Source organism: Plectropomus leopardus, chromosome 7 (assembly GCF_026936395.1).
Source record: "Plectropomus leopardus strain MGB_pleo_1.0 chromosome 7, ASM2693639v1, whole genome shotgun sequence".
Classification (NCBI taxonomy): Eukaryota; Metazoa; Chordata; class Actinopteri; order Perciformes; family Serranidae; genus Plectropomus; species Plectropomus leopardus.
The window spans coordinates 11,271,972-11,299,120 of NC_142182.1; the positions used below are offsets into that span (position 1 = coordinate 11,271,972).

General features: G+C 40.6%; 1 protein-coding gene across 5 annotated transcripts in view; it reads right to left on the reverse strand.

Annotated features, from left to right (window-relative positions):
- Positions 1–486: 486 nt before the first annotated feature.
- LOC121950517 (genetic suppressor element 1-like) overlaps positions 487–27,149 on the reverse strand; it is a 56,460-nt gene continuing 29,797 nt past the window's right edge. For 3 of the 5 annotated variants that reach the window (XM_042496541.2, XM_088079917.1, XM_088079919.1), the window contains exons 2-16: positions 23,488–23,667; positions 20,442–20,641; positions 16,543–16,709; positions 15,596–15,799; positions 14,621–14,779; positions 13,514–13,797; positions 10,633–10,942; positions 9,922–10,529; positions 8,768–8,880; positions 8,397–8,676; positions 5,997–6,110; positions 5,527–5,907; positions 4,113–4,412; positions 3,236–3,339; positions 487–2,348 (exon numbers count right to left, since the gene is read on the reverse strand). In XM_042496541.2, coding sequence (XP_042352475.2) covers positions 2,211–2,348; positions 3,236–3,339; positions 4,113–4,412; positions 5,527–5,907; positions 5,997–6,110; positions 8,397–8,676; positions 8,768–8,880; positions 9,922–10,529; positions 10,633–10,942; positions 13,514–13,797; positions 14,621–14,779; positions 15,596–15,799; positions 16,543–16,709; positions 20,442–20,641; positions 23,488–23,667 — 3,542 coding nt within the window. In that variant the 3' untranslated portion in view covers positions 487–2,210. Of the gene's footprint in view, positions 2,349–3,235; positions 3,340–4,112; positions 4,413–5,526; positions 5,908–5,996; positions 6,111–8,396; positions 8,677–8,767; positions 8,881–9,921; positions 10,530–10,632; positions 10,943–13,513; positions 13,798–14,038; positions 14,358–14,620; positions 14,780–15,595; positions 15,800–16,542; positions 16,710–20,441; positions 20,642–23,487; positions 23,668–25,887; positions 26,013–27,149 lie in introns of those variants that run through there. The other 2 variants (XM_088079918.1, XM_088079920.1) reach the window with 2 other exon arrangements.

The window sequence follows — 27,149 nt, forward strand, 5'->3', positions numbered from 1 at the left end:
TATTCTATACCATTTTTTGAACGAATTAATGAATATTAAAACAAGAATGTTAACGTAAAAACAGCTGTCTGTCGAGCTAACCTGACGGCTTGGTGAATAGTCTACTATTAAATTATTTCGTTATCTCAAGATCACAAGAAAATGATCAAGTTATGTTAATTGATTAAATTATTATTTTTAACTATTATTATTTTATTTTTTTATCAACATACTATGTTAAAACATTTCCGTCTTAATGAGCCTTTTTCAGGATGACAACAACCCCATCAACATGACGTGAATCGTAGCTATAGTCGTCACAGACACTAGGTCTCAACTCAATTTAACACCAATTTAAGATTTTGGAGCAATTTCTGAACCAGATAAGACACACATGACATATTTTCCAGAAACAGAATACCTGTTTATGCAGGAAACATGAAATGAGTGCTAAAATAAATATGCCAGAAGTAAAAACTCCCCAGATAAAAGACAATGATCGATAAAGACATTTTACAAATATTTTAATGTAAATTTCAATCAGAATGTACAGCATTATATGTTAATAAATAATTCATCACAATTATACAGCCCAAATAATACATTACATGACAACTGATTGAAACAAATATGCAGGATATCACAGCGAGTTTGTAGAGGAGACTGAACAGGTGAAGCAGGAGGGTCAGGTGATTTTGGGAGATTGCTATTTAGCTTGTGCTTGTAGGAACGGGCTCCTGGGATTTTAATATTCAGAGGGAAAGGGGGCAGAAATGACGAATTCGGGACGTTTGTTTTATGTGGCTTGAACAAAAATAAATCTCATCAAAAGAGAAGATGTAGTTTATTGTTATCCTCAGAGGACTAGTGTCATTCTGATGTTTATGTCATCCATAAACAATTAGAGATTGTTTCAAGTACTGTACGGGCATCAAGTGAAAATAAATCGTTTATAGGTTTTGACAGTCCTGAAATGGAGCTGAATAATAATTTGGCTTTTTCATCTCCTTGAGAAAGCCATTTTGCTTAGTTTTTTAACAATAATGCCACGAGGTATCACCTTCAGATGGGTGAAAACAACTGTAAGGTTTGACAGTATGACTAAAAGTACCGCAGTTTCACTCAAGTGATGCCAATTATTAAGAACCTGTGTCGAATGTTGCAAAAGGCCTTTTAAAAATATCACAACTTTTATTCTTTTCAAGTGTTCTCAACATTTTTATGCATTTGAAGGGACACAGACTCTGCAGTAAAACCATCTGAGCAATCGTTAACTTTATAATGTGTGAGACAAAAACTGCAAATTGTCTTCCATCCACAGTGCATCTTGGTCAACCCCCAAACATTTTGACATTAGGTAACATTATTTTCAAATACAACTGTCCTGACATCCTTCATTTCCTAAACATTTTTTTTATTCTGACCAGCAGCAATTCAAACTAAACATATGGCTTCCCACAAGAAATGGTTAAAACAATAAAACATACAAAATTCTTCATCTATCACAAGTGACATTTACCAATGGAAAATGTATTAAACCTCAAAAAAATTCATTGATACCATTTGCCTTTATATAGATAATATCTTTTTAGAAGTTTCCTATCCTCTGCAGAAGCTTTATGCGCACACAAACCGCTTCATCTGTCAGATAAGTAGACACGACGACATTAAACCACACAGAGGACGGTCAAGTATTTCCCCCAATTTCGCTTCAAGTGCATCCTATCAAGTTTAAGGCCTGAGGTGTGCTTTGATTCCTTGACTCAATGTTCATTCTCTGAGTATTAACCAAGTGACCACTGCATGCGCAGTCTTTTCTCACGGCTGTCCACAGAGGCTACAGGTTTGTGCCGAGTGATGATCATTAGTGTGGATCGATGATGTGAGTTAAATGGTGGAGAGTCCTTAAAGCTGACTCGGGGACTAGTGGGAGTGGTTAGCATTTCTCTGGCAAAGATGCTGTTTCACCTACACAGTGCTGATACAGTCAGAATGCCTCGACTTTATGGTCTCCGTGGTTTACGGTCACCGTGGCGAACATGGCAGGTAATCAGTTGAATCTGGAACCAGTCAGGTGACATAACTGGTTGGCCAGAAGAGTAACAAGACAAGGAACCGCTCCTTCAAGTGCTTCAAGTGCTTCAGAGAGTGGTCTGGCTCCAGTCGGTCTTGTTCGTGTTACTGTACCTTCGCTGTCAGAGGCGTACCCGTCGGGGAGTTGGAGTCGGAGGTCACCTCGGCGTGTGCCCGTTGACTTGCCCCCTTCCCCAGTGAATGTTAGGTAGCGTCAAACACCTCCTGAAGTGCTCCAGCTGGGCCTGCAGTCTCTCTCTCTCCTCTCTCACTTTCTGCCTCTGACTCACCAGCTCCTGATGAATGAAGGACGGACACGACTCTCGTTACTGAGCCAAGACTTTCTGCACTAGGCTGCATCACTTAAAGGGGCAGTTCATCCAAAAAAATGGAAAGTCATTATCTACTCACCCTCATGCTGATGGAAAGTCGGGTTACGTTTTAAAGTCCACAAAACACTGCCGGAGGTTCATGGGGAAAAGGCGTTGCACTCATCTCCCAAACAATTGATGCAAATGGTGACCGGGATTCAAATGTTAAAAAATACATAATAAAACCCCAAAATGTCTCTACAGTGCTCGTCCGAAGTAATCAAAGCGTCCTGAAGCCCTGACGTGTCAAGTTGTTTTGAAAAACGTTACTGAGGTTATGTTTTCAGCCTTGATTTAGCCCGTAGCTCCTAGTGTGGAGCCAGATTTAAAACCACTGTGTGGGCTTCCAGGTAGTATGTAAACACTGGCGCGTAGATACGGTGAGCATTCGTTGGTCTAGTGCAAGCGCACATACGTGAATCCAACATTAGGAGCTAAAAGCTGAAAACATGATGCCAGTGATGTTTTCAAAACAACTTGGCACATTTCATCTTAAGGGCACTTGGATTAATTTAGACGAGCTGTATGGAGACTTTTTTTTGGTTTAATTAATTATTTTTTTTAATATTTGGATCCTGGTTACCATTTGCTTCAATTGTTTGGGAGATGAGTGCAACACCTTTTCCCTGTAAACCCTCTGCAGTGTTTTGTAGATTATAAAACTTCACCTGACTTTCCAGCGACATGAGGGTGAGTAGATCATGACTGAATTTTCATTTTTGGGTGAACTACCCCTTTAACAGTATATACAAACAGGAAAAAAACATTAAAAGATAAAAATACTGCATGCAGATATGGTCTCAGGTACTTACCCCCATAGTGAGAGAAAGCTGCTCTGCAGTTCTGGTCAGATTGTAGTTCTGTGCTTCAAGTCTTTTACACTGACTGTGAAGAACCTGCCTCTCTATACTCCAATCTGTGCAGAGAAAAACACAGAAACCACAAATGAGGGGATATTCTAACCATTTGAATGCCTCTCTCACAAAAATGATCTGCGAGTATAGTGTAGTCCAGTGTTAGGGGGCCATGGGCTGAATCTGGTGCTCCAACAAAAATATTTGGGCCCCATATATGTTTGCACAAACTTTGTCTTTATAAAATCTGCATATAACTTACAAACCAGAGAAACTAAAAGAAGTAATGAAATGTCCTATGTGTGCTGGTGTTGCAAAAAAGCCCAAAGGTAACTTCTTTCCTATTTATTTATCCAGTTGTGTGATCAGGACTTTCCAAAGACATGCATTAATACAAACGGTTTATCTAATAATGGTTAATAACAATTTAGATTCACGGATTATGCTGTTGATGAAGGTAGTAAGAAGAGAACAGCAGTATGGCAGCTCTGCAGCTCAAAAACTCAGCAACCACAACGTTCAACATTGTCCATCCCTGTAAAACCCAAGAAGAAAGGTACAGGTATGGGTCTTTTTAGCTTATTGGATGAACATGATTTGTGACTTGCATGACTTATAGCAGATTTGCTTGACTCTCATCACAATAACCTGGACTTGTTGAGACCTGAAGGTTGAGACTTGGGACTTACATGTGTGACTTAACTCCCACTGTAACATCTAATAGTAACTATTAATTTACGCCCTAAAAAGAAAGAGAGGGCAGTCTAACAGAAACGATGTGTTACTGAGATCATTTTTCCAAAGTAACAACATTTTAAATTTGAAATTAACTCACCATCCACATACTCCTGATAGGCCTCAAAAATGGCTTCAATACCGTGCCACTTCCTTGGAGCCTCTTCTGCCTCCTCCTCCTCGTCTTCCTCCTCTGGACCAGACTCTCCTTCGTCCTCATCAGACATGTTTTCTCGCTGTCCTCCAGTGTCCCTGCTGGCTACAAGGGAATGGAAGTGATGTCCATTGATGTGTGTGTGCTGAGGGGCATGGTTAAGAGTTGAACTTTTCAGCTGAGAGACGTTGTGAGGCAACACACAGTCTGGCTTCATGCCGGCCTCAGGGACACAATTTGAGACTCCTTAGAAGAAAAGAGTGAGACAAAAATGCCATGTCAGTCTTTGCAGCTGCTTTTGGTACCTCATAGGCAGTGGTAAAATAAGTATTCAGGTCCTTCACTAATGTATAAGTACTGATACCACACTGTTAAAATACTCTGTTACGAGTAGAAGTCCTGCACTGAAAGTTTTAGTTAAGCAAAAGTAAGTATATTCAGGAGAAAGTACTTGAAGTATAAAGTAAAAGTACCAAATGCAGAAAAATCTTAATAAAATTAAAAAAAACTTATGCCAAAAATGAACGATTGTAAACATTTTTTAAAAATAATAAAAATAGAAAAAACATAAAAAAAGATTTTAAAAAACTGAATTAGAAATTAAAAATTATAAAAAAAAAAGAAACATCCTAAAAACTCAAAATTATCACAAAAATTGAATAAAAAAACATCCCAAAAAACTCAAAATTACTGCAAAAATTGAAGAAAGAAAAAAAACACTCACAAGACAAGAATGTTTATATGAATAATTGGTAATTAATTTCCCATCAGCTGAAAGAAATCAAGCTACTTTGCTCAGGTTACAAAGGGTTAATAAAGATAAAAAATGATTTGGAAATTATTGTGTTGTTTATAATTTACACTGTGTCCCAACATTTTGGAATTCAGGGTAAACATGACATTGGATTACACATTGATTAATCAACTAATCATTGCAGCTGTACTCTTATAAACTTTTTGGTGATTCAATTGATAACAAAACATTATATTTTATTAAATTTTCTTATGTTTGTTAGGCAAAACTCTTAATCTGTAAAGTAACTTCAGTGTTTAGATAAATGTAGTGAAGTCAAAAGTACAATATTTCCTTTTAAATTGTGGTGAAGTAAAAGTGTTAAGTGACATAACAACACATTACTTCAATTAAATACAAAAACCTCAAATTAGTACTTAAGTGCTGTACTTGAGTAAATGTCCTTCAATGCATTCAGCTACCTCTCATAGAAGCCAGTGTGGTTACTAATGTACATTTTAAAACCAACAACATTATGCATAAACACCACTAGGTGGCAGAACATTGCCATCTCAAAATGTACGCTCCAGCCTGATGGTGGTGCACCTCTGGGAGTGAGTGGCTCACCTTTGTTCTGCAGAGTGTTGTGTGTTGACTGCAGCACGGCCTGGTGGAAGTGCTGAGCAAAGGCTTCAGGTGTGAACCTCTCCCAGGGCCGATTCCGTCCGTTCTGCACAGGATTGGACTCCTTTTTCTGCGGAGAGGCAACAACGCCATTCTGGAGGCCCTGAAGCTTCCTGTTTTGCTGAGCCTCCATAAATTCAGTTTTCTCATGATGGGGGGCCAAGGGTTGAGGGACGCGGGCCCCGTGGGTGTCCGTGGAGGGTTTGAATGTGTCATTATGGGGGAGTTGTTTAGGTTTGTGTGAGTAGGGAGGGGAGGGGCTGGGGGAGTCGGGGTACATGTGTCCATTTGATTGACTCGGCAGAGGGGCTGATGATGAGTCACCTGAAAAAAAGTTTGCACAGCTCCTTAGACAAAAGATTTTGCCACTTTAAACACATTAATGTATGTGCGTATTTGCTTAAGTATCTCACCAGTTGAGGGAGCAGGAGGACTGCTGCACGGAGGTAAAGGATTATATCTGAGCGTGTCTAATGTCACAGTCTTCCTCTGAATGGCCTTCAGCAGCTCCTCCGTCCTCTCCTTATCTACAGAGAAAAGACAGAATGAGAACACGTCATTCATATTTGAAAATAGGGCTTAAAATATTGACTGGCGCCAGGAACTGACAGAAAAGGGTCAGCAAACGGTGTGACTTGAGGTCATGTCCATTACAACTCCATCATAGAGTATATGGCCACCCACATCTAAAACACACTGTCATTGATATATCAGATTTTAAGCCAGATTTTGTGATTGTTTCATCTAAAAATGGGTAGTTCACAATAAACTACACATGAGAAAATTCTTCCTAGAACAGGAAATTAAAAGACAAATTGAGAAGGAGTGCAAAATAGTTTCTAATTATGCACCAGCATCCATTTAAAAAAGTAATAAACACGAAATGTTTAAATAACATCCAATTTTTAATGGGATTTTTCTAATATGATTTTTTAAAATCAGTATAGCTGTGAACTCAAGTCACAAATTTGATGACTTTAAACTGAAAAAAAAAACTGGAAAAAGGAAAAAATGGAAAAAGACCACTAACTTGACTTGGACAACAACGATCAGTGGCTTCACTTGGAATTGAGCCCTTAGACTTGTAAATACTTAATGCATACTCCCAAGGTCAAAGATGAAGACGGATGTATTCATAAAGTGTGCCACGAGGCAGTTTGTTTCCCATCATTTCCTTAATTAACTAACATTGGCACCATTTATTCCCAACAAGTTGACACTTTGTTTTAGCCAATACAATTTGCAGGAGAGAATCATGAAGAACTGACGTTACTTTACTGAGTGCCTATTGAAAAAAATTATACCACAGTATATAGTAAATTTCATATGCATGCACATACTGTAATGGTTAACTATGAAAAAACAAAACTAACCCTAACAACAAAACCAAGTGCTTCATGAGAAACATGCAGGTCGAAAAACAAGGCGCAATAACCTTCAACTTCGTTCGACATTTGAATTTGCACAAAGAACGGTAAGCTAGAGCAAATATTGACATAGTTATTAAGATAATGTTAGCTTAACAGCTTAGTGAGCTTAAAATAAATATGCAATTTTAAAAAGTAATCACGATTTTTGTAAATGCAACATATTATCACTCTGTTGGTAGCATTAGCAGTCTTAATACATTTGGTGAAAAGAGCATTATGACTTGTTTATGACTCTTAATTTGAAGTTTAAGACTTTGCAAAGACTTGTGATGGGACTTGACCCTGGACCTGTCAGTCTTGACTTGGGACTTGAGTATTTGACTTTAAGTCTTTGTCTTTGACTTGATGTGGGACAAGAGTGAAAAGTCTTTAGACTTAGTTATAACATGCATAACAATTGCTTGTTCCCACCTCTATTGATCAAATTTTTAATTCATGGGTTCAACTGACAAAGTATGAAGAAAACTACTAGATTTTTTAAAAAGTAATGGAAAGTAGCATTTGTTGCCAGTTTTCTGTTTTTTAACTGAATTTGACCTATTTATTTATTTGTACATTTTAATTGTTTAACTGTTTTGTTCAATGATAAATCATTGTCATTTTTAACATTTTTATCTATTATTACACTTTGTGCTGTTATCGTTTAATTTACCTTTTCTCTACTGTTTAGAGTATTTTAAATAATTATTTATTCATTATTATTACTATTATTTTAATTTTCTAAATTCATTTTTATATCTATAGGTTTTATCCTGCCTCTGGGTTTTCCTCATTAATGGCAGAATTTCCTCAGTTCCTGGTTTTAATGAGTACTCCTATTTTAAAATTAAAGTCTTGCTTATTTATCCTTGAACTTGTGTGCCTTTTTACTTGTGTTTGTGTGTGTGTGTGTGTGTATGTGTGTGTGTGTGTGTGTGTGTGTGTGTGAGTGTGGTATTAAGAGTGCTATATATAAAGTCTGATGGATTGATAGATATATTGTATCAGTGACATACACTACAAAAACTCTCCCTCATAGAGTTTACATACTGTTTTAAAGATCATAGCTCTCACAGTATTTGATTTTTCCCATTTTTTAAATATTTCTATCCGCATATTTACATTAAATATACATATTAAATTCATTCATTTTTAGCAGATACTGTATTTTGACAGGCTTTGGATTATATTCTTCTCTTGCTGGAGAAAGTAGAAAATCATGCCGTAACCTCCGCTCGAGATGCCTCCTAACTTTATTTTCTTCACACCCCTCCTACAGCCGTGGTAAAAAAACAAAACTGAGAGAAACTGAGTGTGGTATTTTTCCGCGGGGAATCACCGGAACAACTGTGCGGAGAGCAGAGTAACACGTAGGATGTGTGTGGATACTAAACAGGCTGTTACCTCTCCTCTGTTGTGGGCTGACATGGGACAGGTTGAACATAAGGAGGAAGTCTTTTTTCTCCTCCAGTTCGGGGGTGCTGTCCATCTGCTCGGCAGAGTACGGGGTGGTTAAGGGAGCTGTAGGTGTTGCAGGTGAAGAGGCCTTTCTCTTGCCCCGCACGGCCGGTGGAGAGAGGCTGCGCTCTCTCATCATCCTCCTCCTCTTCCTCCTCTTTCGTGCCAGAAGCTCATCGCGATGGGTGAGCGTGGTCAGACCACACACGCGCAGAAAATCCACTTTCTTTGGAGGAGAGAGACATTTATTCAGGTTAATATCACTCCAACATTTTCAAATTTTACTTGTATATTTAAAGTTTTTGTTTTTTATGCACCTCAGAGGATGTGTCCGGTTTGAGCGGAGGCTGCTCCGTCACTCTCCTCAGATGAGCTTTCACCTCCTCCTCGTCACTCTCATCATATGACTCGTCCAGGTCGTAGTAATAACCTGGTGAAGGGAAAACAACAGAGTTGCTGAGCCTCATGCAGCAGCATTCTCTTAAATTTATCTTATTTTTTTCTATTAATTTTCTGATAATAGAAAATAGAAGAAAAGTCATCTTCACCATCCAAATCTGCTATTATCCAGGTGTGCTCATCAATACCACTTAATCATAATTTACCTATTAGCACAGGCAGCGCCCCCCAAAATCTATTTAAGGGCAGGTGTGGTGCTGTGCCCAAAACTTAGACATGACACCTAAAAAGGCTGAGAGAGGAACCTCTGCGGTAGTGAAACTAAAATACTGTTAAATAAACTTAAACAAAGTAAATGTGATTTCAGGGAAATGTATTTAAATATTTAAAGTAAAAGTACTCATGCAAAATGGTTCAAATAAATTTAATAAATCAAAACAATTGAGATAATTAAAAGGAAAAGCAGCAAATCCTCATACATACAATATATAGGAGAAGCTGGAACTATGAAATGTTTTTTTGCGTAAAAAAATGACTTACATGATTATAAAAATAATTGCCAATTAATTTTCTAATAAATCAACTAATTGTTTCAGCTACACTTTGCTACAGCTACACATATTTGTATGATTTGTGCGAAAAAATCTGAATTAGTAAAGTAATTATCTAATAATAGCAGTGGAGTAAAAAGTACAATATTTCCCTCTGAAGTGTAGTGGAGTATAAGTGATAAGTGGCATGAGATTGAAATTCTCAAGTAACATTAATGTTCCTCAAATTTGTATTTAAGTACAGTACTTGAGTAAATGTACTTAGTAACGTTAAAGCATTACAGTAACTGGGATGAATGCACCGAGTATAGTAGTATTTCTTTAGCCCAAAATGAATGATTGAGTCATAATGACTGTAAAACATTATCTAAATTTGAATGAATTATATTCATGCATTTTTTGAATGTTTCTTCAAATGTAAAACTAATTTTTCCATGTGCTGGGCAACAGTTTGTGGCCTGTGGAAATAAAATATTTTTGCTGCTCATAAATCCCCTCTTTTTCCACGTCATCCTGCTCACCTCCCTCTCTGGCCTCTCGCCTCCTCTTCTCCTCCAAATCCAGTTTGCTGAGCAGTCGGCGGTGCTGCTGGAGAACTTCGTCATACACTAACATGCTGTCAGGCGGCTGACTCTGCCGCTCCCTCACTGGAGACGGAGAGGCTGCCTGACACCGTCCCACCAGGTCCGTGCAGGCACCGGGAGTACTCGGAGGCACACAGGATCTCTGGTGGAGGTTACTGATGTGATGGCGGTGATAGAGGCTCTGGATGGCTCTGTCTTGCTCCACTTTGTTCCAGGAGCCGGTCTCTGGTAAACCAGCTCCCCTCAGCGATGTGTACCTCTCTGTGCCTTCCCCCCTCCTCCTGCTTCCGTCTTCCAGCTTCTCCCCCCAGCTCAGGGAGGGTCTGTCAGCTCGGGTCAGTCCCGGAGGTGGCCGACTTGGCGGTGTAGGAGGGTTGAGTTTTCTGCGGGAGTCTACAGGGGTGTCGACGAGGGATGCTGGGTTCCACAGTGTGGTGGGAGGGGCAGGAGGATGATGGGGACCTTTGGGGGAGATAAGAGGAGGCGGAGCGCCGAGGCAGGGAGGCACGTCTTTACTGCCCAGGTTGTGATGGACTGAATTGGTTCTGTTGAGGAGAAGAAAAAGCAAATTGAAATTCCTTTTAAAAAGTTTCACCACATTGAGCGTGATGCAGATAAATATTTCCTAGTTTTTTTTGTCATTTTCACCTGTGACTGTCCCTCCTCAGCTCAACCCCTTTCCCAGGTGACCTGAGGCCCATCTCCAGCGGGCCCTCCCTCTCCTGCCCTTGCCCTCGTTGCCGTGTTAACCACGCCACCTCGCTGGCCCTCTGCGTCATCATGGCAGCTGCCAGAGCTCCATGCATCCCCCCCGCAGCAGCATGATGCTTCCCCAGGTGAGAAGGCACCAGGCTGGGCACAGGGTGTGGGATAGAGCTCCTGGGGGAGTGCAGGCCAGGCTGCAGGGACAGAGGTTTGGGTGCTGGGAAAATTGGGTGCTCTGAGTCCTTGGTTTTATCTGGAGAAACAAAGGAGTTTAGACCATGAATTAGTTCTTAGACGTGTAGCACCAATTTGTGCATGTGGCCGTTTGGATGAGATTTATTCAGACATCCTTCAGCGTCTGACACGGCAGTTCAGACATGGGTGACAAGATGATGGATTACCAATAATATTTCAATTTAAAGTTAGAAGAAATGTGCATGCAGTGTTGTTATTTCATAAAACTTTAATATATACACTTTATTTATTTGTAATCCATAATGCAATCAAACAGACTTAATTGTGCCATATTTTAGGTGTTAATATAGAAAAGAGTTAAAGTTTGAACCTGCAATATCACAAAAAACAAAAATAGTTTGAGAGTTTATGAATCAATTCTGTATGAATTGGGTAGTATGAGTCACACATATTTTTTAAAGGTGGCTCTTTGCTTGGATACATTGCATAAATCATCTGACATAATTCATCTTAAATCCATATTTTTCATCTTACCTGTAGTGTTATTAATAAATCTAGATTGTTTTGTGCCGTTCATAGAGAAATCTGCCTCCTCTCCAATATGATGAAACTAGATGGCACTAATGTGGTGCTCAAAGCGCTAAACAATACATCTGAAAAACTCAAAAGCAGACATCTCTATGGCTGATATCTCCAACACTCAGCAACTCACGCTAAAACAATCTAGACTGATAAATAACACAACAGGTAAGAGTAAAAATATGATTTTTTGATTTTGGAATGAACAGTCACCTTAAAGTTTGAGAGCTTATGCAACAAGTTTCAACATGCTGCTGAGCTACAACAAGTGCATCCACTGTTTCTGCATGACTACTACTGTGCTATGTTCAAAAGTAGGTCTTTATCCATTTATAATAGAGTGAAAGTGAATCTGATACAAGGAAAAGCATCCAAAGGAGTGCAAAAGGCACATTATTCAATATTCATATATATTTGACACACTGACCCACAATTTGAAAGATCATGGGGTCATTGTAAGCACAACAGTCTGCCTTGGTTTAGGTAATGAAATACTATCTTGTGTACAGAGTTGACATTTCGGCTTGAGAGTGTCACAAGCTCTGGACAGCAGATTTACCAAAAAGATTGTTTTTTCTGGTATACAACTACAAATTCTGGCATAATGTTTGCCCTAGAAAAGAGGTCAGGGCATCACCATAATCATCAGTAATTGCCCTTTTGGGGGCCATAAATATCAAGCCTAAATTCTAACCAACATCAGCATCCTGAGGCCTCACAGAAGCAAGACAAAAAGGTTATGATTTACATCTATTCAAATCTAAACTACTGAAGAGTTTCTCTCCTCTCCTGTGATTTTCAGTAAGTAAAAAATGAAAGGAGCAGTGTGTAGGATTTAGTGGCATCTAGCAGCGAGGATTGCAGATAGAAAGCAGGTGAAACTTTCCATGTGTCAAGCATGAACACCAGGTTAGAATTACTTCAATATTCTTGGTCTTTATCTGCATCATCTGAGAGGTCTATTCTTCTCAAAAAAAAAATAAACCAGACTAAACATTGCATATGCACAGTATGTACACCACCTCACACGCAAAAGTTGTGATCTATAAAAACTTGAGGGGAGAATGCGTGCACCTGCAGGGAAACTCTGACCCATGTGTGCGCACACTTTGGAAACAAAGAAAAGTGGCGATGCAGATGGTGAAGCAGAGAATAAAAGCCAGATTGTAGAAACTAAATGTGAGAGGAATCATTATATGTATCATGATGCCTCTCACACTAAATTTTGCATCATATCACGCACTACTTACAGTTCCACTTCATATATTTCATCAGCACCGTCGTGGCGCGGGTTACTTCCTGAAGCTTCCACAATACAGGAGTTGATATATATAGTAAATTATATTTATGTTATAGAAAAAATTACTTTCTTTCTTTACCTTCAGAAAAGTGTTTTCACTGGAGTCTGGACCGAGTGGGTCAAATATGTAAGACCTTACGGCCAGATTTTGTAGATGTACTAAATAAATGACCTTAATATGTTGTTTTATTCTTATTTCCATTCTATTTTTCTTTCAAGTCTTCTCCTGAAATATTTCACAGAACTTTTACGTGTACACTTTGTCTCTCCCAGATTGTAAAAAGTTCTTACATTTAAGAAAATCTGAACAGTAGGGGAAATTTAACTGTCTGTTTTGATTTATGTTCTGTACCATGAACTGCTGACCAGTAAAATTAAAAATTTAAAAAAATAAATAAAATAAATTGGTCTTTTTCCAACACTGTTTGGCTTGTCGCTTACAGGGCCAATGTGAAAATGCAAATGGATTTATCTATTATATTCGATTTTCTGCCAATATATCAGCCTAAATCTGACACACTGGACCTTTAACACAGTCATTTTTACTCCGATAACTTCATTTGAGTAACTTAAACCAAAACTTAAACTTTGCTTTCTGCGTAGTTTCCTCCTGAGCTGAGATTGTACCACACAGAATATTATCACTTTTTTTTTTTTCAACTCTGGGTTGTGTATGTGCACGTACGTGTGCACACGTTCATGAGAGCATGTGTGAGGTCTGTGTGTGTTTGTGTGTTTGTGTGTAGGTACCCAGTCTGTTTGGGGTCAGCCTCTCCCCTGGCCTGGCCCTGTCCTCTGGTGGTGCCCTCCGAGCCTGCAGCTCAGCCAGGTAGTGGCTCTCAGCCGCTCTGACCATCTGCTGCTGTCTCTCCCTCTGCCTCTCCTTCTGTCTGTCCAGCTCTCTCTCCCGCTCCTCCTCCCTCTCTCTCTCCCTCTCCCGCTCTCGTTCCAGCCCTGCCTCGCGCTCCCTTTCTTTCTCTCGTTCGCGCTCTTGCTCTCTCTCTCGCTGGCGGAGCTCATTCTCCATCTGTAGCCTGTGGGGGAGGTTGACAAGTATGCACACACACAGACACACACACACAGGGGGAGAAGGTGAGAGATGCAACACCCAACATGAGGCAGATATTAACCACACACTGGTGAACCTCACACAAACATTTCTGCTCAAACATACACACACTCGCAGAAAAGCGTGCAAATATGCACATACACACACACACACACACACACACACACACACACACACACACACACACACACACACTCTCCACTTACCATGAGGAAAATAATCCATACACAGCATGACTGAGCAAGAGCAGATGAACACTTAATAGGTATCCACAGGAAAAGAACACACACATACACACACAACAGAACACATTCAGCAGCAATCAATAGCACACAAACAAACCTACAGGATACGCAGGAGCCATTACAGTACCAGACGATAAATACCATCCATTTCAAACACAAACATTTCCCCGGTGCATTATGCCACAGGGAAACAATGTGTATTGTGAAACTGAGAAAGCAGCTCAAAGTGCTGAAAGAAAATGGAGAGAAAGACTTCCTTATGTGTGAGATTTAATGTGTGCACTGGCCCTGCATATGCATGTGTATGGGTGTGCAGCGCGTGTGTGTGAAGGGCAGTGTGTGTGATGAGTGTATAGGAGGAGCACTGTGGGGTGTGTGCTAAAAATATCACACACTCAGCAACCTGTGCCTACCCTGCAGAGAGAGATTACACAGCCCTGCAGACAGAGGAGGGGAGAGAGAGAGAGTGTGTGTGTGTGTGTGTGTGTGTGTGTGTGTGTGTGTGTGTGTGTGTGTGTGTGTGTGTGTGTGTTCCTGTGTTACCTCTCAGCCAGTGCTGCCGTGTGGTTCAGTTCTCCAGGGTAGCGGCCTCCAGGCAGGTGCAAGTGTAGGGCAGAGGGGTGAAGAGGTGGGAAGGCGCCCCCTGCAGGCACAGAGTAGAACTGCGACCGCAGCGCAGAAAGACACAGGGACTCCTCCATCCTGCGACAGACAGATGGAGAGGGGCAAACCAGTCAAAGGACAAGTGTGGAAAAGGTGAAAGATTATTCACATTCACACAACTTTATCAATCCCACCAAGGGCAATTTGTTTGAACAGCTCGCTGTGTACACATACAGTAGCAGTTAGATACATTAATAGATTAGTAATGAATTGAAAATACAAATAAAAAATAAAAAGGGGCGCCTAGCTCACCTGGTAGAACAGGCGCCCCATGTGCAAAGCCTATGTTCCTGTTCCCCTCTCAGCCCTTTGCTGCATGTCATCCTCTCTTTCGCCCCCTTTCACGCTATTATATGTACATACATATATATATATATATATATATATATATGCAAAGGAAAAAATATGCAGCATTCACATTTTTGTGTTCTCCACAATAGTTAGCAGCCCCTCTGAGAACTTTCAGCTGTTTGCAATCTGCAGTCCTTGCTGCTAGATGCCATTAATTTCCCCTAAATCTTAGGCACTATTCCTTTAGCTTTGTGTATTTTCTTTCTGTATCTCAGCCTCAGTGCAAATGAGGGAAACCTCAATGATTTTCAAGGCTTAAATAAAGGTTTTCAATTAATGAATAAATAAAAGGTTAATTAAGTACGTCTCATTTTAAGTCAGCACCATAATATGCATTCTCGTCTTCATGCCTTACAACATACTGCTAACAAGACAAATATTCAAACCAAATATGTCATATTTTAAAAGCTGCACCTTTCAAGCAAATGTCTTGAGAGAATTTGAACAAAAATTCTGTGAGTGACTAGATTACATGAGTTAGAGAGTTTAAGGTGCAGCTGTTACCTTGGTAAGGACAGCGGGTGGTGCAGGTAGGCAGGGTGATAGTAAGCAGCAGCAGCTGCAGCGTGGGCAGCAGCAGCAGGGTCCAGACTCAGGGGTAGAGAAGTCAGTCGGAGGTCATCTGAGGTGGCGAAGGGCCGGAGCGCTCTCAGGTACTCCTCCGGGACAGCACCCGAGGGAACCACGGGGTGCATCTGTCCGGGCAAACTGCAGAACGAGAGCACACAGCATTAATCTATCACTGTTTTAAGTTCTTCAAATGAAGATTTTTTGGGGTTATACTCAAAAATGACACATGATCTATCCTGATTCATCCCCCAGGTGCCATCGATGTAAAACATAAATTGGGTAAATTATCCACATCTTCTGGGAATGTAAAAGGCTAAAAATATTTTGGAAAGAGGTACATGACCTGACGGTTAAGATATTGCAAAATTCCCTTGGACATTACACCAGCATGGTACCTCTTTGGTACAGAACTGGACAAGACGACAGACACCATATCTGTGAAAAGGACCGGTATAATATCCTTGTGGCAAAGATATGCATCTTGTTGAACTGGAACCACCAAAGGCTGAAAATTTACATCTTGAACAGCGCACTTATACCGTAGAAATAAGACATCAAAACCTTTTATGGACCTCTGACCCCGACCTAAGCTGGCTAGACTGAATCTGATTCTGTATAGAAAGAAGTCATATGTTCTGTAACCATCGCTGACCAACTGATGTATTTTTACTTCATTTATTTTATTATTTTGAAATTTTATCTTATTTATTTACTTAAATATTTTAAAAATATTTTACTCATTTATTTTGTTTTGTCTATTTATACTCCTATATTTTCTGTATTATATTTTAATGTTTGATAATTGTTGAAAGTTGAAAATAATAAAGACATAATTGAAAAAAAAAAGACATACAGTCCAACTATGAGTGTGTTGCACTTACCTAAGGCTCTGTATTCTGGGGTCCTGCATGACAGAGCTGGGGGTGAGGCCAAAGGGGTGAGTCAGGGGGAGAGGCGAAGGGGTGGGCGGAGTCCTTTTATCCTGTTGTTGCTGGGTGTTCTCAGCACCCACCCGTTCCCTACCGAGTCCTTGAACACTCGGCTCAACCTGACAGAAAGACGGGCAGTGTGAGAGCAGATATTACGACATATATGTAGGTTAAAACTGAGCAGAAAAAAAAGTTCAAGAAGAAAGGAGAGGGAAATGAGAGTGGGTAAAACCCCCACAAGCTGCACCCAGAGGCTCAGCAGAGTGGAAAAGTGGGTCTGATATGTCATAACAGGTCAAGATCAAAGTGGAAAGATGATCCTAATATCAGGCCAACTGCTCTCTCCTTCATCTCTCTCTCTCTAAGAGCTTCCCACTCAGAGGATTTGGTCGCCGCAAAGTCCTTGATTGCTTACAGTACAATACCAACCTTCAAATCACCACCATGACAAAAGCAGTCGAGGAAAAAAAGCCCAAATTACAAAAGGATGTTTCCCAAACTTGAATGTTAAGCAAACGGAGACACAGCAGTCAGGGATTCGTACCATGAGGCCGTGTCCTGGGCTCCGTCCCAGGTTGTTTTATATGTTGTGTCATTTTTCTACACTTCATGTGCATTGTTGTATATAAATGTTGTATATATTTTGTGTATGTCCCGGTGTATAGGCACACTGCTATTTACCTACACACACACACTTGTGTTTTACACAGTATACATGTTTATGCTCCTTTTTATATACTACTGTATATATTATGTATTTTCACTTTGATGTTTTGTTTATTTGAATATCTGTATTTACTACCTCACTCAACGTTGAATGGCCTCAGCTGTTTTTGAGTCACGTGATTATTAACATATATTTAGGATGGCGACTCATTAGAAAATAAGTCGGAGGGAGAGCATATTGGCTCGAAATGTCACTTGTGTTTGCAGAATAAATATCCTTTAATGGGGGCTCCCTGGTGTGCATATCTCTTCTCATTTTTCTACTCTCGCAGAAAATTTCAACAAAAGAGACAAAATGCGAAAAAATATTTAACAGGGCTAAGAGCCATCGCAGCACTTCTGTTTGAGATACATGCTAACATCAGAACATCAGCAATGAAAATATAAACATGCTTAAAAGCAGCAGCCAATACCGATACTGATTATTGGTATTTAATGAAACCTAAAACCGACATCTGGAACCAATACACGTTTAAAATAGAAATGAAAATATCGCTGTCAAATGAAGAATTTGGGATATAACAAACTCCAACACGTAACTTGAAACGCCTTTGGTAAATGCTAATCAAAACTGAGACTTTCAACATCATATACAGCAAGTTCCCTGCAATGTTTTTTTAATTAAGTTCAGTGAAAATTTAAATTAAAAATGAATAAATAAATATAGCTTATATAGTTAGTAATATAGTTCCTCCCATGCTGACACTTTCTTTGTATGTATTACAGACTGCTTTCCTAGTGTTGGTGCAATCCTAGTCCTAGAGTGTAATATACGCACACTTTTTAATTCATTCATTTTATTGGCGATACAGTGTTATTTATTAATGTTGCACCTCGATCCCAGAGAATCATTCTCTCATTCTGCCTTGCACAAAAGATGTATCGGAAAATGAAAATAACTGGACTGATTGATTACTAATTAGCATGTCATTAGTTTTGCAGGTCTTTGATCTCAAACCAAAGTTTTTAAAATTTTGAGCTGATGATTGTGCTTGATTAAAAAAATTAGCCTATTTTCACTGTCGATTATTTTGCCAATTATTTTCTCATTTAATGGATTAGTTGTTTAATCCATCAAATTTTAGAAAATGAGAAACAGTCAATCAGTGTTTCTTAAAGCCCAAGAGGACGTCCTCCAGTGTCATGTTTTGCCCACAACCCAAAGACATTCAGTTTACTGTCATAAAAGCATAGGTGTAGATTTCGGGGGAACATGTGAACGTGCTTTTATCACAACCAATTAAAAACATGACAGAAGCGGAAGACTTTAAAGACATTTAAATTATAAGTTGATGCAGAAAAAGCAAAAACTGGCACATAAAAATTCACCAGAATTCAGGAAATTAAATGTTTGATATCTTAAATTTCTTGATGGCAGACCCCTTATCCCCCAGTTTCACAATTGCCCCCTCCAATGTTGAAATTAAACTTAGCCATTGCATAGAGGAATAAAGGAACCAGGACATTTAAGAAGCTGGAATGACAGACTTTCCTTCCTTAAAAATTACTGAAACTGATTATTTGATTATCAAATTACTTGGTGATTAATTTAGAAGTTGACACCTTTTTTCGATTTATCAATTATTTATTGCAGCTGTATACCATGGATGTCTGTGCAAATTTAACAATAATTCTCTCAATAGTTGTTGGCACATTTCAGTCTGGATAAAGTTGGTGGACTTTGCCATTCATTGACTGATACTGTAGCTAAAACGCTGTAGAAAAAAAGTATTTTGGGACACTGAGTTCTTAAGTATACAACCAGAAAACCGTTAACAGCCATACATTAATCAGAAAAAAACATACGTTTCCACTATAATGTGTCAAATCTTGTTGTTACAGCAACAGACAGCAATACAGGTGAGACAACCACAGACAAACGAAAACAAATTTCCTCTCCCTGCAACACCCCATCTGCTACCTGAGTTTAGTACAACGCTTGACTTGCAGTGAAATACCTGTGCTTTGAATACGTTTGAATAGTTTTGAATGTGTCACTCATGGAAAGCAGATTCAAACCAGCGACCGTCTCTCTCCTATTCTCATTCAGCAATCTCCTCTGGTTTACACACACAGAGGGTCTGGAGAGCAGCCTTCACATTCCTTGACCTCTGACTCCGCAGACAACCAACGGCCTTCACAGATGCAGCGATAAACACACATAAATAGTCTGTTTCTTCAGCTTAAATCGTCCTGTTCTAAGACAAGCGGCATACAGAAAGGACAAACACTGAATCCACACAAAGCTTTGGAGCGGTGTCTCTATCACTCTCCTGCTCCATCTTACTCTCCCTCCCCTCCTTTCTTAACATCCTATTCTCTATTTTCCTGCCTCCCTCCCTCTTTCGTTCTCTCTGAATGTCTGAATGGGAGCCCCAGGCAGGCAGAGCCACAGAGTGGTCTTTGTGAAGGGGGAGAAAGGCAGCTCTGATCCAGGGGGAAGTGGCTACTGCGGGGGCTAACCCCTGCATTGTGTGAGGGGCCTGGTTCCTCGCCCCACCTTAAATTCGCTCACACACCCACAAGCAAACACATCCATAGACGCGCGCACACACATACACTGGTCCCTCTTCACATCCTAAGCCTTTTGTGGTGAAGGGTCAAGTACACACACACATATGCGCACACAAACACACACACACACACAAACACTGCAGGAAGCTGAACACAATAGGTGCCAGTCTCTGCAGCCTCCAGTGTTTCTTTACAAACCCCTCATGTGTTGCTGAAAAAGACATGGACTGATTAGTGAGAGGACGAGGGAGCGAGGCGGAGGGGTGAAAGCATGAAAATGAAAGAATGAGACAAGACAGAGAAATAGAGAGAGCGGTCTGATAGAGGGAAAGAAAGAAACGGAGGGATGGCTGGTTTTGACAGTTTGATGTTGACAAGCACTGGGACTATTTTTTTAATGGAGGGAGCAGCAGCAGGACGGATAAAGGAGACAGAAAGGGACAGGAGACTCGTCTGTGCTGAGAGAAAGCACGAGAGGGAGGAACGAGAAAAGGAGAAAACAGCAAGACAAGGGAACAAAAAGTACAGATACGCAGAGCGAGAACAGCAGATGTCTCAAATTTGTCTGGAACACCAGCGTGTATGACGGTTTGATAAACGCCGTGACTTACCTGTCGTCCGTCGGCCCTCCACAGGCCGTTGCTGGTCTTGGTGGGGGCAATGGTGACGACCGGCGGGGTGCTGGGGACACCGTGGCCCCTGGTTTGGCCCAGGAGGGGCCCTAATGAGCCCCGCTTAGGGGTGGTGACTGGCGAGCTGTGGCTGGTGGCCGGGGAAGATACTGGAGACGACTCACCGCTGAGGGCAGAACCTGAGGCAGGGAGAGACGGGGTAAATGACAGCAGGAATAAACTGAAGCTATCAAACAGCCGATTAAAAAAGATTTCAGGATCAAACAATCCCCCTGTGAAATAATACAGATGGTGCACGAAAAAGAAACTTTTTTTTGCCAGTGTGCCGGCCTCGGACGATGCGATTCAATCATTTTGATGAAAAGCGCTCCGGCAAAATGTGACAGAAATAAAGGAAAGTGTAAAGAGGTACATGAGGTAGAAGAGATGAAAGTGTGTGTGTATGTGTGTGCAGGCAGATGAAAAAAAACACAAAAATCAGACACAGAGAGAACGAAAGAAGGATCACATAAATGAAGGTGTTAAAAAGAGGCTGGGGTGTCACACGGCGAAGGGGGGAGGTGTTAAATGTGATAAAGAGAGAATATGTGTATGTGTGTGTCGGCTGTAACATTCACGTTACCATTACTGTAACACTCACAAACCAGTCGACACACACAGAAACACAAACACCCAGAGATGGAAAGGAGGAGGAAATAATGAGATGGAGAGAAGGTGGGAGCGAATGAGCTCATGTAGAGCTAGAAGGTGGAGAAAGAGCTACAGAGAGAGAGCGAGAGAGAGAGCTTGTTATAATTGGCTGTAATTAGATTCTCATTATTAGGAGATGAATGGAAACGGATGAAGGAAGAGACAGAGAGGGAGAGGTCAGAATAGGTCAGCTCTTATTCAACACCTTCATTAGGACACCAATGAGCTGAGTGAGGACACACACACACACACACAGACACACACAGACACACACACACACACACACACACACACACACACACACACACACAAACAAAACCAGAAAGCTACCAGGCAGCAAAATATTTCAGATTAATCCACAAAACACAACCTTGGTCTTTGAAATGATCTGCTTGCACAATTATTGGCACCATGTTGCAATACAATGTGCAATTTTCTGTCATTAACACCTCGTTCACATCTTTAAGGAACAGTTCAACATTTCGGGAAATATGCTTATTTGCTTTCTGGCAGACAGTTAGATGAGACAACTGACACACACGCTTTTTTTTTCATAAATCGATTGTATCTGTACTAAGAATTGGTGCCTTGTGTTAAGCATGTTGTTATCTGGATGTATTTCTTCACACTTCTTATGGTAAATAATTGCAAACGTTAATGCGGTTCAGTCTCCCATTCTCCAACGTTATGGGTATGCATATAGCGTCAGGACTCAGCAGCGTTGCTTCATCATGGCAGGGAAGCACCAGGTTAAAGGAGAGCGAGAGATTTTTAGTCCGCATTTGGGATCAAAGGTTTGGACACATTTTGCTTTTGTTAAAACAGAGACGTTCTTGATAAAAATGCTTGCTGTTTGAAAATATGCAGATACAAGATCAAATACAATGAAAGGCAATATGCCTTTTAATCGTTGTTTTAAAAAACGTGGAAGCCTGACCTCTAATATCTAACATCCAGGTATTTATTTCACACACATTGAACAGAGGCCGTGCACTAAATGTGTAATTCAGTGTATCATTTATTTCCTAGTGTTTTACCTTCTCTACCACTACATAGAAATAGGCTTTTTCTTTTCCTCTATATTTGGCAAAAAATAACTTACTGTATCGATTTCTAGCCATTGAATCGTATCATATCATGTATCGTAACACGAATAACATTTTTGTTAAAATACATCATCACACCTCTAATTAACATATTTTTCCTCTTACTTGTAAAGCTATGTATCAGTCTAGATTTAGCTGCTAAGGGTTTGAGATATCAGCAGTAGAGATGTCTACCTTCTCTCCAGTATACTGGAGCTAGATGGCACTCAGTTTCTAATGCTCAAAGCACCAAAATAAATAAACACATTTTTGTAAAACTCAAAACCAATGTATCTTTCCAGAAATCATTACCCATTTACCCAAGATAATCCACACTCTTTGTTGTGAGCAGTTTTACGCAGGAACTATTTTCTTTCTACTAAACTACACTTGCCAACCATATCCAGTGAACGAAATACCTGAAAGCTATACTTGAGTAAAAGTACAGATATCTTACCAGAAAATGACTTTAGCAGAAATAAGTCACCTGTTAAAATATTACTTAAGTAAAGGTCTTGAAGTATCTGATATTTACTATACTTAAAGTATCAAAAGTAATTTTGTAGTGGAGTAAAAGTAAAAGTGTAGTCACACTGAGCGAGCTAGCGTTACAGCTCAGCCAAGGAAGACGCCATTAATGTTTACATCTTTTGTGGTCACAAAGCTGTTGTCCATGAGTAGATGCACGTTTCCTTCTGTGTGGTGATACTGTTTATGAGTGTAGTTGTATACAAAAGAAGAGAGAGTTACAACATGAAAATGCTCACAACGAGGTCTGTGGATTGAGTAACCGGGTTATGATTTCTGAAAAGTGACATTACAGTTGAGTTTTTCAAATGTTTTTTTTTTGTATTTGGTGCTTTGAGTATCACAAGCCGAGTGCCGTCTAGCCAAAACTATCTATAGCTTTTGATTTGGGTGAACTGTCCCTTTAATTTGTCCACAAAGTATAAAAATGAGTAGCTGAGGTTTTACAGGGGAACAAGCTTACTCCCTTTTCTCCGTGTGTGTTACCTTTAATGTTAAATTATTCCTTTCAATGTTTTTACAGCGCCGTTTTTTGGTTTAGCGTTGACAGAAACATTGTAAATATGCGGCCACATTAGAGGATGTTGAAAAAACCTGACAGCAGGAGTACAGATCAAGTGTGTGTGTGTGTGTGTGTGTGTGTGTGTGTGTGTGTGTGTGTGTGTGTGTGTGTGTGTGTGTGTGTGGCGCTGACTTTTCAAAGGAGTTAGATCACAGCTCACCTCTGGGATCCTCGGCCTGTTTGGCCAGTTTACGCAGGGCAGCAGCGAATCCGGAGTTTGCAGGCTGGGCAACTGCGTTCCCATTGGTTAGTGGGCTGAGGGGACTAACAGTAGCCGTGGTGCGAGTTGCCGTGGAGATCATTCCTAATGATGGTGATTTATTGGACTCATGGTTCATACCTGAGGAGGTGAGCGGGAGGAAATGAATGAGGAGCTTTGATTTATGTACAAATTTTCCCATGTTCATTGTTTAATATCTGTCAATAAAACCATCCAGGTTGAAAAAGTGTGTGATTCTTCAGTTAACTGTGGAATTTTATTACCGCCTCTTTGTATAAATAAAAATATAGCAATTAGTGAGAACAAGCATTGGTTTTGGACACAGTTGGTATCTCATTTATCTTGAATGAATGAGACTCGTACACAAGTGCTCAAACAGAATGGAAAAGGGTGTGTGTGTGTGTGTGTGTGTGTGTGTGTGTGTGTGTGTGTGTTTCTGCCTTTGTGTCTGGACATCATACGCGTGGGTCAGCTCCACTACAGACAGAGTGGAGGGAGTATAGCTGTGTCAACTAGAGCGGTGACCCTAATAGCAAATCACACACATGAGTGCACACATGTCCATTTCCTCAAGGGAGCCAGCCGACACATCTTAAGACCTCGGGAGCGTCTACACGCAAACATGAAGTATCACTGTAGCTTTACACTCTCGCAGATGCTAAGATGCACAAGTAAACACACACACACACACACACACACGCACGCACGCACAGATAACTAAGCAAACCCATTGATCGACTCAATAGTGGACGCTCTAAGAGCAAACGTGGTTAGCGTAACCTTTGTCTTCACCCTCTACCCTCTTACTGACCCACTAATGTTAATTACAGCTGGAATTAGCCAGCAGCCCCCCTGCCTGCTACAGCAATGACCTCATTACCACCGTGCACACACACACACACACACACACACACACACACACACACACACACACACACACACACACAAAACCACCTTACAAACATGCACATACATGCCACAGGAAGCACAAACAAACAGCCAAAGCAGTAAACACACTCATGAAAAATTCATACGTGCACCATTATCGAATGTTCTGCTCATCACACGGAAGATTTTGAGGAAAGAATTAAAGGGCGGTCAGCACTCAGAGTTTGTTAATAGAAAGTATCATAAATCTCAGATTAGACGTCTGCCTTCTACCTGCCAGCTTTCACACGCGTGAGCAAAGACAGGCGGAGGGAGCTGCAGAGCAATAAACAGAATGTGGAAGATATATGAAGGGAAGAGTGAGGGAAAACACAGAGAGGGAGAAAACATAAACAGCTCTTAAAGTAAGTGAACCTGAAGTGGAGATCAGCAGTGGCTGCTTTATGAAATTGTGTAATTTACCAGATAAACTTATATGTACACTTGTGTACGTTACTCCTGCATGTTTTTGCACTTTTTCTGTATGTTTTGATTATTTCTTCTATATGTTTCTTGCATTTCCTTGCATGTTTCATACATTTCTTTTACACGTTTTGTACATCTACCCTGTATGTTTTGTATATTTCTTCTGCATGTTTTGAAATTTTAAGACATTTGTCTAGTGTTAGGCATGATCAAAGTGTTAAAAAAGCTACTCAAGCTTTCTTAAATTTGTTACCAGCTGCCACGAAGACACACAGACAGATAAACAGTCTGTCAACCCACATCGAAGAGCTCTGAATAAAACATCTGTGTGTAATATATACAATTAACATGCTTCTGACATGTATAATGTGTTTATACATCAGAAGACAATAGGGTGAACAAGATACATGGCTTTCATCGCCGTTCTTAGTTTCTAGCACACTCATTATTTCAGATCACTATTTCTTACTTTATATCTTTTGCTACACTCGTGTATTTACATGTCATGCCGATAAAGCAAATTGAAAGTGAAACAGACAGACAGAGAGGAAAAGAGAGATGAAGAGAGTAAAAGCTCAGATCCTGACAGGCTGTGTGTGTGTGTGTGTGTGTGTGTGTGTGTGTGTGTGTGTGTGTGTGTGTGTGTGTGTGTGTCTGTATCTCTGTCTCTGCTGAGCCCAGCAGTCAAGGGAGAGATGATAAGACAGTTTCTATCGACTCTTTCTCTCCCTTCTTCCTCTCTACTCACTCACTCTTTCCTTCCCGTCTCTCTCTCTCTCTCTCTCGTTTATCTAAGCATACTGGAGCTTATTTAACAAAAGCCAACACACATAATCTCCTCTCTGTTTCTTCCTTTCTTTTTTCCTTTTTTTCTACAACCTTTTGTTACAGGCTATTCCTGTGATATTTACCCATGTCATTCACAAACACAAACATACTAACATATGCATGTGAGCATAATTCAAACATGCAAACAGACACACTCACCCTCCCGCTCACTGTTCTCCTCCTGCTCGTCGTCTTTCTGCTCCTCTGTGAGACTCTTTCTCTCTCTCTCTCTCCCTCTCAGCCTTGCAGCTGCTACGTGGTCACGTGACCTCTTTTCTATCCACTTCCCCCCTCCTCCTCTTCATCCACCCCCCCCACTTCCCCTCCCTCACCATCTATCACCCTCTCCATCCTACCTCCTCCTCCTTCTCCTCCTCTCTTCGCTCGTCTCTGTCACTCTTTTTATCTTTCCATTTTCTCTCCTTAGCTGTCCCTTCTCTCTCTCTCTCAAACTGTGCTCTCTGTCGTTTTCTTTTCTCTCTTCATTCTTCATCATTCCTCCTTTTGGCTCGCACTCCCGGGAGGGTGGTTGAGGGGGTGGAGGGGGGAGTAGAAAGAGGAGGAGGAGGAGGAGGGTTTAGGGTGATGACGGGGAGGGTGTGTGTGAGTGTGTGTGTGTGTGTGTGTGTGTGTGTGTGTGTGTGTGTGTGTGTGTTTTGAGCTCTGTGTGTGTGTGTGTGTGTGTGTGGTTTGAGCTCTGTGTGTATGTGTGTGTGAATGTGTGTGTGTGTGTGTGTGTGAGTGAGTGTGTGTGTGTGTGTGTGTGTGTGTGTGTGTGTGTGGCAATGGGTAGTGTTAACCCTCCATCCATCACTCTGTCTCTCTGCTAGTCAGCTCTGTCTGCTTTGGGGACAGGGGAGAGGTGAGGGGGGAGGGGAGGTTTCTGACAGTGACCTTTCACCCTTAACCTCTGACCTCTGCTGCCCAGGACAGCAGGAGGTTGGAGGGTGAAACACACAACAGCCCTAAATACAAATTAGACATTTAACTCCCTTTAGGAGTCTTTTTTAAAAAGTGATGACCGAATGAGTAAACACGACTAAAAGGACCGTGCAATCAGCCCCATGAGGCTCAAAGGCTCGCTGCACACCAGAAAACTGTCGGATGGATTGAAAATGGAGACAACTTTGCTATTCATCAATATTGGGCCCAAACAATATTGGCTGAAAATTGTGCCAATGAAAAGAGCATGTTAGTGGCTATCCTCTGTACAGAAGCCATTATAGAAAATCTCAAACTTGTCAGGTTTGACACTGTTTAACTTAATTTTCAGCAGTTTTGGCTTAACTCTGCTTTGAGCTGAATGCTTCTGTTGGCAGACCGTCCATCAAAAACAATCTAACTTTGACATTATTGCAAATATACAAATGCATCAACATCGCTATAAAAATGATGGGGTCATCCCTACAGCATGTATGTTC